Source organism: Choloepus didactylus, chromosome 14 (genome assembly GCF_015220235.1).
Source record: "Choloepus didactylus isolate mChoDid1 chromosome 14, mChoDid1.pri, whole genome shotgun sequence".
Lineage (NCBI taxonomy): Eukaryota > Metazoa > Chordata > Mammalia > Pilosa > Megalonychidae > Choloepus > Choloepus didactylus.
In genome coordinates, this window is record NC_051320.1 from 76,137,502 (window position 1) to 76,153,125 (window position 15,624).

Genomic DNA, 15,624 nt, shown 5'->3' on the forward strand with positions numbered 1-15,624 from the left:
AAAGCAAAAAAAAAAAAAAATCCTCTTTGTTTTCTTGAAAACTGCAGGAGTTCTGACTGCCTTTAATTTTCAGGCAGCAAGAAAAAAGCAGAAATAACAAATTAGCTGAAAAAAAAAAACAGAGAGAAATACTGGATGAAAACCCAACAATGCATATGATTACTCCTTTTTGAGACAGACCATATGCCCAATGTTTAATATTCAGATCTTTCTTTTGGCATTAGCTTTGATGTCGCTTCATATCTTGGCAATGTGTGACACTGCCCTTTTCTACTTAGTTTACAGTTTTAATTAATACTCTGTTGTTCCTAGTCTCTCAGTCCATTTAGAGGATTTTGTTGTTCTTTGTTTGTTTCCTTTTTAAAAATTAATTGATTTCTTAGAGCAGTTGTAGGTTTATAGAAAAATCATGCAGAAAGTACAGTTCTCTTCCCACTCCAAACCCACTCCAGTTTTCCTTATTTTTAACATTTTGCGTTAGTGTGATATATTTATTACAATTGATGAACCAATATTTTTATAATTATATTATTAACTATGGTCCATAGTTTACATGAGCCTCACTCTTTGTGTTCTAGAGTTCTACATGTTTTTTTTTTGGTAACATGTTTTTATTTTGGTAACATGTACACAACATAAAATTTCCCATTTTAACTACTTTCTAGTATACAATTCAATGGTGTTAATTACATTCATAATGCTGTGCAACCATCAACACCATCCATTAACAAAACTTTTCCATCAACCCAAACAGAAACTTTATGCCAGTTAAGCGTTAACTCCCCATTCCCACCCCCACCCTGGCCCCTGGTAAGCTGTAATTCTAGTTTCTGACTCTATGAATTTGTATACTCTAATTATTTCACATAAGTGAGATCATACAATATTTGCCCTTTTGTGTCTGGCTTATTTCAATCAACATGGTGTCTTCAAGGTCTCCTTTTTTGTTCCTTTTTTAGTAATTGACATAGTTAACCTATAATAAAATATACAGAGCTTACGCGTTTAGTTCAGTGCATTTTGATAATTGTATACATTCATGTATCCACTATCAAAAGAAGATATACAATATTTCTGTCACCCAGAAAGTGACAAAAAGTGGAAATTCAGTCTAATAGCCATACATTAGCAGTTTTATGTGGCATTGTATAAACTCTCCATGAAAACCTCAACAAGCACAGAGAGAGTAGTTTAGGGCCTGGACTCTGAAGCCAGATACTGTAGTTCAATTTTCACCTCTGCCATTTACTGTATCTTCTTTGGGTGACTGACTAATATCTGTGGCTTTAGTTTCCTCATCAAAAAATGGAGAACAAAGTAACAATACCTATATCTTGGACTGTTGTTATCATTAAAAGAATTAGTACATATAAAGCATTTAGAATAGGGCTGGATTCACAGAAGATGGTGTATGGGGTTATCTGTTGTTATTATTGATTTTGAATTGACAGTCTGGCATGATTACAACAATCTATGTAAGTATAGATTTTCCATAGTGTTCTGGTTTGCTAATGCTGTCCTTTTGCAAAATATCAGAAATGGATTGGCTTTTATAAAGGGGGTTTATTTGGTTACAAAGTTGCACTCTTAAGGCCAAGGTAAGACATCAACAATAGGGTACCTTCACTGGGGAAAGGCCACTGGCATCCGGAAAATCTCTGTTAGCTCAGAAGGCACGTGGCTGGCATCTGCTTGCTCCCAGGTTGCATTTCAAAATGGTGTTCTCCAGAATGTCAGCATCAGCTTTCAATGGCGATCTTCAAAATGTTTCTCTAAGCTGCAGCATGTCTGAGATCCTTCTGTTTGTGAGCTTTTATAGGGCTCTGGTGAACTAACCAAGACCCATGCTGAATGGGTGGGGCCACACCCACCTCCATGGAAATAATCCAATCAAAGGTGCTACCCACAGTTGGGTGGGTCATATCTCTATGGAAACAGCCTAATCCAAAGTTTCCAATCTAATCAACATCTGCCCCCACAAGACTGCATCAAAGATAATGGCGTTTTGGGGGACATAATGCATCCAAACTGGCATATATAGGAACTAACCATCTTTTTTCATTGGATAGCCATTCATTCATTCATTCATTCTTCAGCAATCTCAAATGCTTACATACTGTATGACTCTAGTATATAACATTCTCAAAATGAAAAAATTACAGAGCTGGAAAACAGATTAGTGGTTGACAGGAGTTAGGAACTGGGTGGCAGGCGACAATAAAGGGATAGAACAAGGGAATTCCTGTGTTGTGATGGAACAGTTCTGTGTCTTGATTGTGGCAGTAGTTACACAAATCTAATTGTATTGAGCTATATACAAATACACACACAAATGAGTGCATATGAAAACTGGAAGAACATGAATAATGTCTATAGATTGTACCAGTGTCAGTTTCTGGTTGAATATTGTACTATCATTATTTAAGTAGTATATGACTGTTGGGAGAAGCTAGGTAAAGAGTACACAGGATCTCTCTGTAGTATTTTTGCAACTTCCTGTGAGTCTATAATTATCTCAAAATAAAAAGTTAAAAAAATTAACTGAAGTCCTGCTATGAGAGAAACATCATACTGGGGGATGCACAGCTAAAGACACGATCACTGCCCCCAAAGGGTGTCGTAGAGTTGAGTGGGAAAGACAGAGAAGCAAAGGGGTATACAGTGCAGTGTGACCCAGGGTTGATGGAGGTAAACCAGGGGGCTAAGAGAACACTAGTAGAAGAGTGTAGCTCAGAGTGGGGGTGAAACCTGGGAGAGTTTCCCAGAGAAATTGGCTAGCTCATTTTAAAAGTACATGACACGTGTTAAGAATTTGGGACCACGTGTGGACTACAAGCTCATAGGACATCTACAGAACTAAATTCTTGAGACTTTTGTCCCTGTTGGATGGAGTCTTCTGGCTGCATTGCTCAATGGCCAGGATGCCCAATAGTCCTCATCTGCTGTTTCTTCTCTCCAGTGTCCAACAAGCACCCGTTTGTGGACAGCAATCTTCTCTACCAGTTCAGAATGAACTTCCGTCGGAGGCGGAGACTGATGGAGCTGCTCAATGAAAAGTCTCCCTCTTCCCAGGAAACCCATGATAGTCCTTTCTGCTTGAGGAAGCAGAGCCATGACAATCGGAAATCAGCCAATTTTATGTCAGGTAGGTCAGTTCTATTGTTTGCCACATTTGTCTTTTGAAACATGATGTAGTAATGACTCACCTTTCTGACATTCTGTTCTCCAGCGAATTTTCATTATTCATAAACAAGAAGTAGACCAAAAAAAATCAAATTATCCCTGGGTAGCAAACTTAGATGCCGTGAAATCTGTTTTTCAAAATGATATGCTTGAATCATAGGAGAATCTTTCAAGCTCCCACTCAGAGCTTATTTGCTTTTCATTTACAAATAATTCTTCCATATCATTAAATATCCACTGTTCTAAATCAAAACTTTGAAGACTTGAATATATATATGTCTCATGAATAAAGGACTTCTGTGACCATACACACTACACTGACAACAGCTAAAAGATAACTGATTATCAACCAACCTCAAGAGGTGATATAGAACAAAGAAAAGCTATGAAAAGCAAACATGAGAGTTCATAAAACACAGCGGTCTGATGTTGCATGTAAGGTCAGTCTTATTTTTACAGTTAGCACTGGTGGAAATGATGGCGATTGATGTTCGCAAAGATAAGCCCACTCATCCAGAGCTGGTTAACTTGAAGCAAGTGTCATTCTGTTTAAGAGGCTGAGGTGCTTAAAGGGACACTTTCAACTCTTGAAAACTTGGCATTGCCTCAAGAAACTGCTTGGCCTAAAGTTTGGAAGTTCTGGGCTTAACCTGAGACCCAGGGAAAAGGGAAAGTAGTGTCTTGGTTATGAATAGGGGGTGACAATACATTTACAACTCTATGTATTGAGAACTGTCTGTGCCCCAAGCACTGTGCCAAGCTTGGCTGTGTGAATTTTCTCTTTAATTCTCACTACAACTCTAAGAAGCAGGACTTTTATTATCCCCATTTTATGGGTAAAGAAACTGAGGCACGGAACAGTGGCATGACTTACCCAAGGTTACATAGCTAGATAATGGTAGTCAGAGCTGGGTCTCAAACCAAGTCTGTCCTACTGCTATTGCTTTTGTTATGCTGTCTCCTTCCCAACCCCCCAAATCCCAGATTCCCAAGACACAACCAGGCTGTAGGAGAAAATGAAGCAAGAGCTGATCTGGGAAAGTAAAAACAAACCCTCTGGCCCACTGATGAAGGCTGTGGTGAGGGTCAGGAGCCTAAGTCTCTGCTCTGCAGTCAACTTGGTCAGGCCTCAGAGGACACACCAGTTGTATATCTCATTAAGATTGCAAATGCCGTAACTATTCACTTCCTCACTAAAAGCTTTCCCTGTTTTAACTGGGTCCAGTAGACCTGAGAAAGTGATGAGAAGGATATAGTAATGGTAATCATTAATAACCAGGATTTTTTGCTTGCTTGGAGTGCGTCGTTCATTTGATCACATACCTTTCTTTCTTCCTCCCTATTGAAAGCCAGCCCACTCCATGGCAGAGAGAACCACATAGATAATTGAGGATGCCGCTCACATGCACCTTCAAAGCCTGAATATATACCCTGTATTTAAGCTCCCTCTTCCAAGGCTCTGGGTGATTAATGGTTGCATATTAAATCAGGAGGCATTTGTTATCACTACTATTTCATTAAGTGCATATAGCCAGTGCTTAATTTACATCCTAGCAGAGACTGCTCAGCATGGGCTTGTTAGTCCTTAAAATAATATATTCTGTACCTGAGTACTTCTGCATACTTCTGTAAGCCACTCCCCTCACCATCTTGTGAGATGCCATTGTTCCCACCTTTCAGATGGGGAAACTGAGGCTCAGAGAATGGAAGGAATGGTTCCAGGTTGTGCTATTAGCAAGAGGCAGAGCTGCCATGCAAATCCTTGCTCTTCTGACTCCAAGGCTAGGGTGCTTTCACTTGTCAAGTGTGACTTGCTACAACATACCTTGCAGCCAAAAGCATCTGTGCTTTAGGGAAACCGGCCAGCAGGCTGTGTGACCTTGTCTGCTTTCCTGTCCCTCACAGTCAGCCCCAGCAAGGAGATCAAGATTGCGTCTGCGGGGAGGAGAAGCAGCATGAGCAGCTGCGGCAGCAGCGGCTACTTCAGCAGCAGCCCCACGCTCAGCAGCAGCCCCCCTGTGCTCTGCAACCCCAAGTCTGGTGAGTGGATGAAAGGCCACCTCGCTCCTGACTATGACAGCGCGGTGGGGGATGGGTGGTACTTGGGCAGATGTGTAGGGTGAGTTCCCTAGGAAGCAGACTCTGAAATAGAAACAAGCATGCAGGAAATGTATTAGGACTTTCTCTTGAGTTAAACTCCTATGGAATGGAAGGGAAGGAAGTAGAAATGTGCAGAGGGAGAACCTGGGCGCTGTGCAATCTCAGTGAAGGCTGCTGCTGACCTCATGGGGAGCTCTGAAGTAGGGCTGGCTCTTCAGAGTTGCCCTGAGTTGAAGTGAGGGGAACCGGGCCTTTTTACCCCCATACTGACCAGTCATTGGAAGTGTGCTACCCCTGGAAAGAGGGCATGACCTAAAGACAGCTAAGGGTTGTCTGCCATTAGCACTTTCAGCAGCTGGGAGAAAGGGTGCCTCAGTCATGGATGGGGTCGGGGGTAGCACACATCACAGTGCCCATGACAGCAGGGGAGATAGGGCTGTTGGGATCCAGAACCCCTAAGGGAGAAGCATGGATTTAGGCAACCTAAATACTCCCTGCACTTGACCTTTGGTGCCTTACAGTTTCAGAATCCGCTCATGAACTTCCATGACCTTTATATCCCCAGAAAATAAAAATCTACACACAGCATGTTGATTAAACTGCATTCCTTGACCCCATGAGTTCTTCAGCACCGCAGGAATCCACAGCACACTTTTTCACCATGCCTTACCCACTTCTCTTCTTCACTGCTCTCCTTCCCTGGGTTAGATTGCATGGCTCGTCATTATAATTAAGCAGTCTTGAAAATACCCTCACTTCACTTGCCCATGCCCTTCTTTATCTTACTCACTCAGCAAAACCCAGAACCTAGATGAAACCAACTCTTTTCCTACACTCTCTGTACCCACACACTTGAACCAGCCTAGAGAAAAACACCCGCCATGCCCACTGGTCTCACTTCCATGACCACTAACCTCAGCTGGGCCATTATTCTGCCTGGCAGCCCTACTACTTTTTCCCTGTCCATTCACTCTCCTATTATCCTAGGTGACGATTTCATTCCTCTCCATTTTCCTCTCCCTTCCCCTCTCTCAACTGAAGATCTTCTTCCAATTTAACTGAGAAAATAGAGGTAATCTAACGAGTACTTCCACAAGCTCCCCCAAGCGTAGTTATAGTCCTACTACATACAGGCTCATATACTATGCCTTTCCTCCTTTTTATGGATGCACCATCCCTGCCTTGCCTAAGAGCATAAGATATTCACTGATCCTCTTTCTCTTGCATCAGTTTTTCCTTTTAGTTGACTCATTCTCATCAGCCTACAAGCATAGTTATATTTCCATCCTAAATTACCCGTCCCTTATCATCTGTCTTCCTCTCCAGGTACCATTGTTGTTGTATTCCCTTTCTGCTGAAATTCCTTGGAAGAAATGTTTCCTTGAAGTAAATGCTCCCATTGAGTTCTACAAAGCTAAATCCAGTGATTGATTTTTAGTCCCCCTTTTACTTGAACAATGAGCAATTGATCACTCCTTTCTTTTTGACTTGGCCTCCAAGACACCTTCTATTGCTGTGTAACAAATTACCACAAATTTAACAGCTTACAACAATAAATATTTATTATCCCACAGTTTCTGTGGGTAAGGAATCCAGGCCTGGTGCAGCTGGGTCCTCTGCTCAGGGTTTCCCAGGCTGCAATCCATGTGTTGGCCAGGCTGCATTCTCTGGGGGCTCAACTAGGGAGGGATTTGCTGTTTCCAAGCATCTTCCAATCATTACAAGTGTTCATTTCCCTGCAGCTGTATAATTCATAGCAGCTTGCTTCTGCAAAGCCAGCAGTGGAGGGTCCCTGCTGCTTTGAGTCTCTGACCTCTAGGTCTTCTTTTAAAGGGCTCACTAGGTTAGGTAAGACCCAACCAATCTCCTTTTTAACTAACTTGAAGTCAACTGATTTGAGCTTTAATTACTTCTGCAAAATCCCTTGATCTTTGCCATGTAGTGTACCATATTCAAGAGAGTGACTACTCCACAACCTTTGCCATATTCTATTGACTAGAAGCAAATCCCTGTCTGCAACCAGAGAAGGGATAATACAAAGGCATGACCCATTGGGGTCATCTTAGAATTCTGCCTGCCACACCACTCCCCTCTGATTCTCCTCTTACCTTCTGATTGCACCTTCTAGGTCTCCTCTGTTGATTCCTTTTAACCTCTCTGGCATATAATTGGTGGTGCTCCACCAGTTAAATCCTTAATCCTTTTCCTCTCTATCTATTCTTATGATCTAAGTGATCTCATCTAATCTTGAGGCTTTAAATACCACCAATAACCCCAGGGTCTGTCTCTGGCTTGGATCTCTCAGCTCCAGACACCAGTATCAACAGTGTTCTTAACATCTCTACTTGAGAGGTAAGTGGGCACTTCTAGCATTTCTAAACCCAAATCCCTTGTCTTTTTCTCTCTCCAACCTTCCCCTTCTTTAGCCTTCTCCGTCTTAATTAATGGCAAATCCATTCTTCTTGTTGATCATGTCAAAAAACATGGAGTCGTCTTTGACTCTTCTGTTTCTCTCATACCCAAATCCATCCATCAGCAAATCACAGTGGTTCTTCCTTTAGAATATATCCAGAATTTAGCCACATCTTGCCACCTTCTCTGCTATCATCCTGATCCAAGCCGTCGTCATCTCTCACTTGGGTTAATGCAATGGCCTCATACCTCTCCTCTCTGCTTCCACTGTGCCCTTCTCCCCAACCCATACAATGTCCCATGAGGTCTCATCCTCAAAACTCTTTCTCTTACCTCACGCCCATCTGCTGAGAGGTTCTGTTCCCATCTTGATATTTGACCTTGTTTGGGGAACATAAATTCATTTTCCCTTTTAAAAGCTTTCTGAAAGCAAAAGTAATAAACTCAGCCACTGTTCCCTCAACAAGAAGCACTTCACTGCCTTTAACAGAGCGGGTACTTACTAAGCCAGGAAGGGCATACATATAACTTGCAGGCACAGCCCCAGCTGCCTGATAGGTAATCCAGGCCTCCCCTACACTGCCCCTTCTTTTTCTGCTGCTCGCTTGTTCTATAACAGGGCTTTGACCTCTGAATACCACCAGGAGAGGAAAATTGGAGGCTGGTGTTTTGCCAGGTTAGACCCCTCGCCCTGGTCCTTTCTATTTCTTTGTGGGACTATAAGGTTCGTGGTATCTATGTAACTAGGTTGGGATAGTCCCTGTCCCCTGACCCACTAGCTGCTCTGGACAGCTGTGGCAGTCCCTGCTCCAGTTCTTAGTAAGCACAGGGTTGCTGGTGAAGTCTGTTATTAGTAGGTTTTCAGGCAGCAAGAAAATCTGAAATTGCCAGCTGTCTTTGCCATCTGGTGGGCAATAGCAGTGAGCTGTTGAGAACAGATATCATGGGAGGACAACATACCCCTGTCTCCTGATGCTTTTGGGCGCTTTCTTCTGCTTACAGGGCAGCTTAGCACATGAGAGACAAGATCACACAGAGTGAGAATGTGGGCACTGGCATCAGATGTCTGGGTTTGAATCTGGATTCTTCTACCCATTGGCTCTGCAACCTTGGATACTACTATTTAACTTTTCTAAGCTTCTCTCTTCTGGCTTATGAAATAGGGATGGTGATAAGAACCTAACTCATTGGTTCTTGTGAGGATAAAATGAGATAATATATTCACAGCACCTAGCATAATGCCTAGTATATGTTTAGTACTCAGAAGATTTTACTAGTGTTATTATTCAGGGCAAAAGACAGCATGAACATGAAATCCTGGGTATTAATAAGGAAACAGGTAAAGCCTGGATGTGTTGGATGTCAGCAGTATGTGGAGGTGGGGGGAAGAGTTTTGTGGTGTCAACTCTTGAAATGTGGCTGTCAGACCGTGAGGGTCAGGATTTCTCCTAACTTTGACATGTACAAATGCGTATCAGGGCTTAAAAGAAAGAAATATGAGAATTAGAAAACATGGCCTTTTTCTTTATAGAGAAATTTCAACCCACCTTTTACCCCTACCACTGGCACACTTGCTTCCCTTTACCCAGCTCCATTTCTACTTTTTCCCATAGCTCCCTAAGTTGGTTATTTATGTTTGCTCTTATTATCCATCTCTACTTACCTAGAGTATAAGTTCTGTGAGGCAGGGATCTTTGCCAGTTTTGTTCATGGATGGTCACATATAAGGCATTCAGTAAGTATTTGCTGAATGAATGAATGAATGAGTGAATGAATGAATGAATGAATGAATTGGAAGCTTTAATTCCTTGACATTGTGTCTCTCTCTCAGTGTTAAAGAGACCTGTCACTTCTGAGGAACTCCTAACTCCTGGGGCTCCGTATGCAAGGAAGACATTCACGGTAAGCTCTTAATATTTTGTTCTGCTCACCCATTCCCCTCCGACCTTATTCCCTGCCTCTCACCTGCCCCCTGCTGCTTGCTGCTTCTATTTTTCTGAGCCAGGCCAATGTGTAGCTTATGGACTGACTTGAAAACTCTTTTCTTTTCTTTCTTTCTTACTATAATTGTAATGTTGGGCTTTCTTGACCCTTAGGCACTAAAATCTGAATTACATTCATTAAAGATTAGGACTTCACATGATTTATTATTAATACAGCATTTCAGTTTCCTTTTGATGAAAAAAAGATTTCTGTTATGCTAATGTAATTACAAATTTTAATGCAAATGTTATGACTCCTTCTGAATTAAAGTTAATTCTAAAAATAATTTACAGTAGTAGGGGAGTCTTAAGGTGGAAAAAGAAAACAGGATAAATTGTCCTAACACAAAGAATTGTGCTTTGGGGATGCAGGCATGCCTTGGGTTACAAACAAGTGTTGCTCCCCTGTGAGCAACCCTTGGCGACCTGCCAGCTTTCCTGCCACCTGCCAGGGGCCACATCATTTTTCTTTAAACAGAATCCAAGTCCTGCTCTTATTGATAGTACTCACCTGCTCACCCTCCTCCTGAGCTCGTTTTCTCAGTTTCCTAACACCGACGTCCAAATTCTCTTTCAAACATTTCTCTTCCCATCAGTCCTAACTTTTGTCCCTTTACCTCAGGAAAAAATATGTTTCCACACCCATTCACACCACAAGCATTTGTGGAGGGCCATTTCATGTTACTGGCTTTGAGGAATCAAAGAAAGCCTTCAGGATCTGTCCTTGGGTACGCGTTTCCCATGCCCCTCCTCACTGCCACATTCGCTTTCTTGGACTTGAAGGTCAAAACCACTGTAATCATAGTTGGTCTATAGGAGAAAGACACAGGAAATATTTCTGTATAAGGGAAAAAGGAAAACTGTACACTTGGAAGTGATATTAGGTATCATAAACCAATAACAACAAACCCTAAAGTCAGTGAAGTGGCTAAAAGTCCTCTTGAGAATTTCCACAAAAATTTCCATCTGCTTCCCCACTTGTCCTCAGTCACCAGCATTCAAGAGACAGTTGATTGTATTTTTCAAGTATTTACTTTTGGTTTTTCAGGGCCAGCATTGCTAGTAATTGATTTTGAATGGGTTTCACCTGTGTTTCAGTTGGAGTGTGGGTTAAAGCACCTCTGGGAGCTGTCCAGGGAACAAAACTGCTAAATCTAATGGTGATTCTGTAGGAAAATGCACGCTCCAATTCCAGACAACTTTTGGATAAGAGTCTATTTGTAAATTGTGAACTTCATGTGCTTTTAAAATATTTTCTTTGAGGAGAAAAATTGTGTTTCAAGAGAGCCAGAGTCTTATTTTCCCACCGTTAGTAATTTAAATTGTTGCTTTAGACCTCGATGATGTACAAGATCATCAAGAAGGTACCATTTGGATCCAGAGGCAAAGAATCAACTTGGAATAGAAATTGAATCTGGAAAGAAATCTCAACCATATTTTTAAGATCTTCTAAACCTTCCAATTGAGTCCGATTATTAAATTGTATAGCAGTCTAAGGAAAAGGCAATCCACCAGCTATTTATTGAGTAGTGCCGTCAAGGAAGGAACTTCTTTCTGCCAGGCAGGCGTACATTTCTTGACATTTGCTGCAGAGGTACACAGACCTGTATCAACCTGTGTTTGTGATAGAAGCAAAGTGGTCAATTCCCCTGATGAGGTAGAGATGAAATGGTGGAAAGATATGACATGGCACGTTCTTAATCCTTGGCTGGTTTTCTCGCTCTGAAAAGGACAGGCAAACTGCCAGGCACTGTTTGCTGATTTCTCCTTGTGGCTTTCCTCTCTAGATTGTTGGTGATGCAGTTGGCTGGGGCTTTGTGGTGCGAGGAAGTAAGCCGTGCCACATCCAGGCCGTGGACCCCAGCGGCCCCGCAGCCGCCGCTGGGATGAAGGTACCAATGGGTCTTTTCAGTCCTGGATGCATCAGGCTGAAATGAACACGATTATTCTGTGCTCTTTTCCGTTTCAACCTTCTTTCTAAAATTCTCTCCTGCCAAACTCCTTAACCTCCCCCAGGTCTTCTCTCTCTTCGAACAGAGCAGTGTCTGAATACCTCCAGCCTTACTTCATTGTTTGGTGCCATTTGTACTTTCTCTCCCTAAGTCTCATGATCCCATTTTTATCAAGTTTCCTTTTCCTTTTATGAATGGTATTGAAATGAAGCCAAGAGCACACGATGTAGCCACCAGGAGGGCGTTTTCCTACCTTTCTGGCTGTGCCTCTTTGGTCTCCAAGCCTCTCTTGATTTTTCACAATTTTCCCCTTTACCAATATTGAGTCATTGGGACAACTGAAGAAATTGGAATATGGGCTCTGTACTTTATATCAATGTTAAATTTCTTGAGCTTGATAATTGTACTTAAGATGGTGACTTAGTGAGTGTCCTTGTTCTCAGGAAATGCATCTGAAAGTGATAAGTGTTAGAGGAGCACGATGTATGCAACCTACTCTTGAATGTTTAGAGATGGTGGCTAGTTAGATAGATAGACAGACAGACAAATAATAAATGTTGCAAAATGCTAAAAGTTGGTAAATCTGGGCATCTGAGTGAGGGAGTATATTGGAGTTCTATGTATTGTTTTCATATTATTTTTGCAACTTTCCTGTAAGTTCAAAGTTATTTCAAAATAAAAAGTTAAAAAAACCACATTATTTTGGAGGAGGGTTCTGTTTGTTTGTTTTGTGCTTAAATCTTGTATAATAACTGCTGCTTCTGTTCCATGCAAAGTACATTTCCTTGGGATTTATGGAGTATACTAGACCATAAGAAACAGCAAATAATGAGTAAAAGAAAAAAAAAGTTGTGAGATATGGAAGAAGGAGATCTGGATTGACACTTTGGGTCTGCTAGTTACTAGCTGTTTGACTTTGAACAAGTCCTGTAACAATCTCTCCCATCAAATATTTTCCCAGAGCAGTAAACCAGTACAGCATTAGGCATGGTTTGGATCTCCACCACTCTGAGTTCATCACCCACCCTCTGGAGGTGGTTTACATACTGAGAAAGAAAGATGAGCAAACAGGAACGCCTCAAGCAGAAAGGAGCGCAGATTACTGCCAGTCTGGGCAATCAACACTGGTGTGATTAGGGGCAGACTCTGGCAGGGTCTGATTTGGGCCTGCTTTAGACTGCTCATTCACGTGGGAAGGTCCAGGCTGGCCAGGTCCTGTGCCCTGGAGAAGCTCTGGAAGCCTTGTTGGCTAAGGTGGTCTGGGTGGAGGCCTTTCCTACCTTGTACTGCAGTAGGCACAGCACCAAAGAAACCCAGAGCAGGGGAGTTGGCCAGGATCATAAAGAGCGAGCATTAATATTCATGCCAAGGCTGGGTTTTTCATTTCCTGATGGAACTCTTGGCTGCAGGAAGGATTTTATATTTTGTCTCCACGGTGAACTACCTAGTATAAATCATGTTGGGCAGAGTACCTTAGTTTAGAATGTACCATCTCTCACTTTGACTTGTCTCTCATGCTTTGACTTAAAGTGTGTTTCCTTTAGGGAAAACAATGGATTTATACTGCAACTAACAGCATCATTTTGCGTAGCTAAATCTACAGTAAGTTTAATTAATTGTAGTCCATCTTTATTGATTTGCCATGCATAAATCTGCCTGAGGCATTGTCAATTGATTAATTAACTCTTTAACATATATACCCTGATAGACGGATTCCCTGATATTTTTTCCAATTTAATAAACTAATACTTCTTATGCTTCATATTCTTAGTTTCCCAGGATGCATACAATGGTTTTCATATGTTATAGAGCAACATAGAATTCACTGCAGCAGCATTTCCAAAATTGTATTACATGACTCTCTAGTCCAGGAAAATGTCCCATCCTCCAGTCCTGTGACCAGAGCATTTGAAACTGCTGCACACTTTATTCCCCCTCTCAGAAATTCACAAAGCACGTTAGCATATTAAAAGTTCTGATAAATCCTGCAGTGTAAAAAAATCCTGTTTAAATTATTTAACACAGCATCTTATTTAATGTAGCCACTTAAATGGAATCCTTATTAAGATGGTAAGATGGAGTCCTTATTATAAGAAGATGCTTTTAATCAAACTTTGTGTTGGATTGAATGAATATATATATATATATGAATGAATCTATATATGAATGAATATATTATAGTACTGTTTGTTAGTTAAATGAAAATGACAGTGAATTCCATGCCTTTCCAGGTAGTTTAGCTGTATTATATTCATTTGAAATTACTTAGTAAATTGTTTTCTCATCCAAAACAATGAATAAATTATTTCCTATGTTAACACATGTACTTGTTATAAGTAATTTCACTTACTTAAGAAGCCGTTTGTGTAATCCAATCCTGGAGGCTTGTTTCACCGACCTGTGGCATCTCTGGCTGCCCTTGGCTGGGAAACTGCAGGGCTGGGTGTGTGCGCTGTGCTGACACGGGCACCCTCCAGGAGCGAGCCCTGGGGATGGATCTGCTGACATTTCCTGCACACTGATTGGTCTGCTGGGTCTGCACAAAATGCTGGCCAGAACGCCTCCTTGTTGCATGTCTGGCTGCAAGAGCTGAACTAGGATGGTGTAAAGCGCTCTGCCTTGTCTCCAGTGTCACTGCCTGCACTGAACTCAGGGGCTCACCCCGGGACTTCGTGATTGTTCTATCCAGTGGACCTTTTAGACTTTCACTCTGGCTACCCACTTTCAGTGCTTTACTTGCCAAATATGGAGATCGTCTTGTAACTGTTCTTATGCTTACCATTTCTCTCTCTCTCTCTCTCTCTCTCTTTCTCTCTCTCTCATTTTACTTTTTTATGAATATCAGAAGGTTTTAAAGAGACAGACCCCAAACTTGAAGAGATTGGGTGCCATTTTCTCCCTATTAAGATTTCGAGATCTTTCCAAACTCAAAGGAGAGCTTGTTTGTCTGGTTTAAGATGGAACCCTTTATCCATGACTGGGGAAGACCCTCGTGCCTGCATTAAAGTTTACTTCTCTAGAGAACTCTGAGGAACTCCAGAGAAAATGTGTCCTTTGGGAGAGTGATAAGGTCTATCCCAGTTCTTTTCTGGACTGGAGTAGATAAATCTGTGACCTTTGTGCCTAAGCCGCCTAGCCTCAATGCCCTGGGGCTTCTATAGAGCTGGTTTAGGCTGTGGGAACCGGATCAGGCAACTGGGGTGCAGGATGGGACTGTACTGAGATGCATAAGGGAGGATATATAACTGTGTAGAGCAGGTGGTTCCAAACTGACTTCTGTTATAAATAGAATTGGGTTTCAGTTTATTTTGGTGAAATATTAGATTTTTATACTATCTCAAGCTTGTTTGAAAATTTTAACTCCAGTTTTTTTCTCCTCCTACCTTCCACTTACCTTCTCATCTTCATGCAGTAATAGCATGCTTGTTTGCACAAACAGATAAAAGTTTGTCAAAGTGAGCAGATGTTGTCACTGGACAATGGAGTCTCCCAAACTGCAATACCTTATTTTTAGCTTTTTTCTGAATCAAGGACCCCATAAAAAAGAGAAATGCTAACTACGCCTTTTCTAGTAATTGGAAACTAGACTTTTCTACTGTTCTTCTCTTCTGCCTAGAAGACAACAGATATAGTGTCATTAAAATTCTCACTAAAGCCAGAATCTGTGACTTTGTAGTTTCCTTATCTTAAAGATCTTTTACTTAAGAAAATAAAATTTACAAACCTCTGGCTTACAGAGGACCTTCCATTAGTACTAGAACTCTAGGATGGAACAAGAAATATGGGAATCATCACAACTTTAGTCAACACATACAATGCATTTTCACCCAGAAGTTTGTTTCCTGATTTTTCCTACTGCAAACTTTTCATGCATCCTTTAGGAACCCGATACCAATAGCTGCTGGATCATTTCAATGGAAAGGGGAAAGGAGGAAAGAAGAGAAGGAACCATCATTTCTTGACTGCCTTCTGCAGGCCTGACTCTGTACCATGCT

At 41.5% G+C, this 15,624-nt stretch overlaps 1 protein-coding gene across 1 annotated transcript in view; it reads left to right on the top strand.

The window, feature by feature from the left end:
• DEPTOR (DEP domain containing MTOR interacting protein) overlaps window positions 1–15,624 on the top strand; it is a 160,955-nt gene that overhangs the window by 113,779 nt on the left and 31,552 nt on the right. Inside the window, exons 5-8 of the mRNA XM_037802794.1 lie at window positions 2,960–3,145; window positions 5,089–5,223; window positions 9,527–9,597; window positions 11,465–11,569. Coding sequence (XP_037658722.1) covers window positions 2,960–3,145; window positions 5,089–5,223; window positions 9,527–9,597; window positions 11,465–11,569 — 497 coding nt within the window. The remainder of the gene's footprint in view (window positions 1–2,959; window positions 3,146–5,088; window positions 5,224–9,526; window positions 9,598–11,464; window positions 11,570–15,624) is intronic.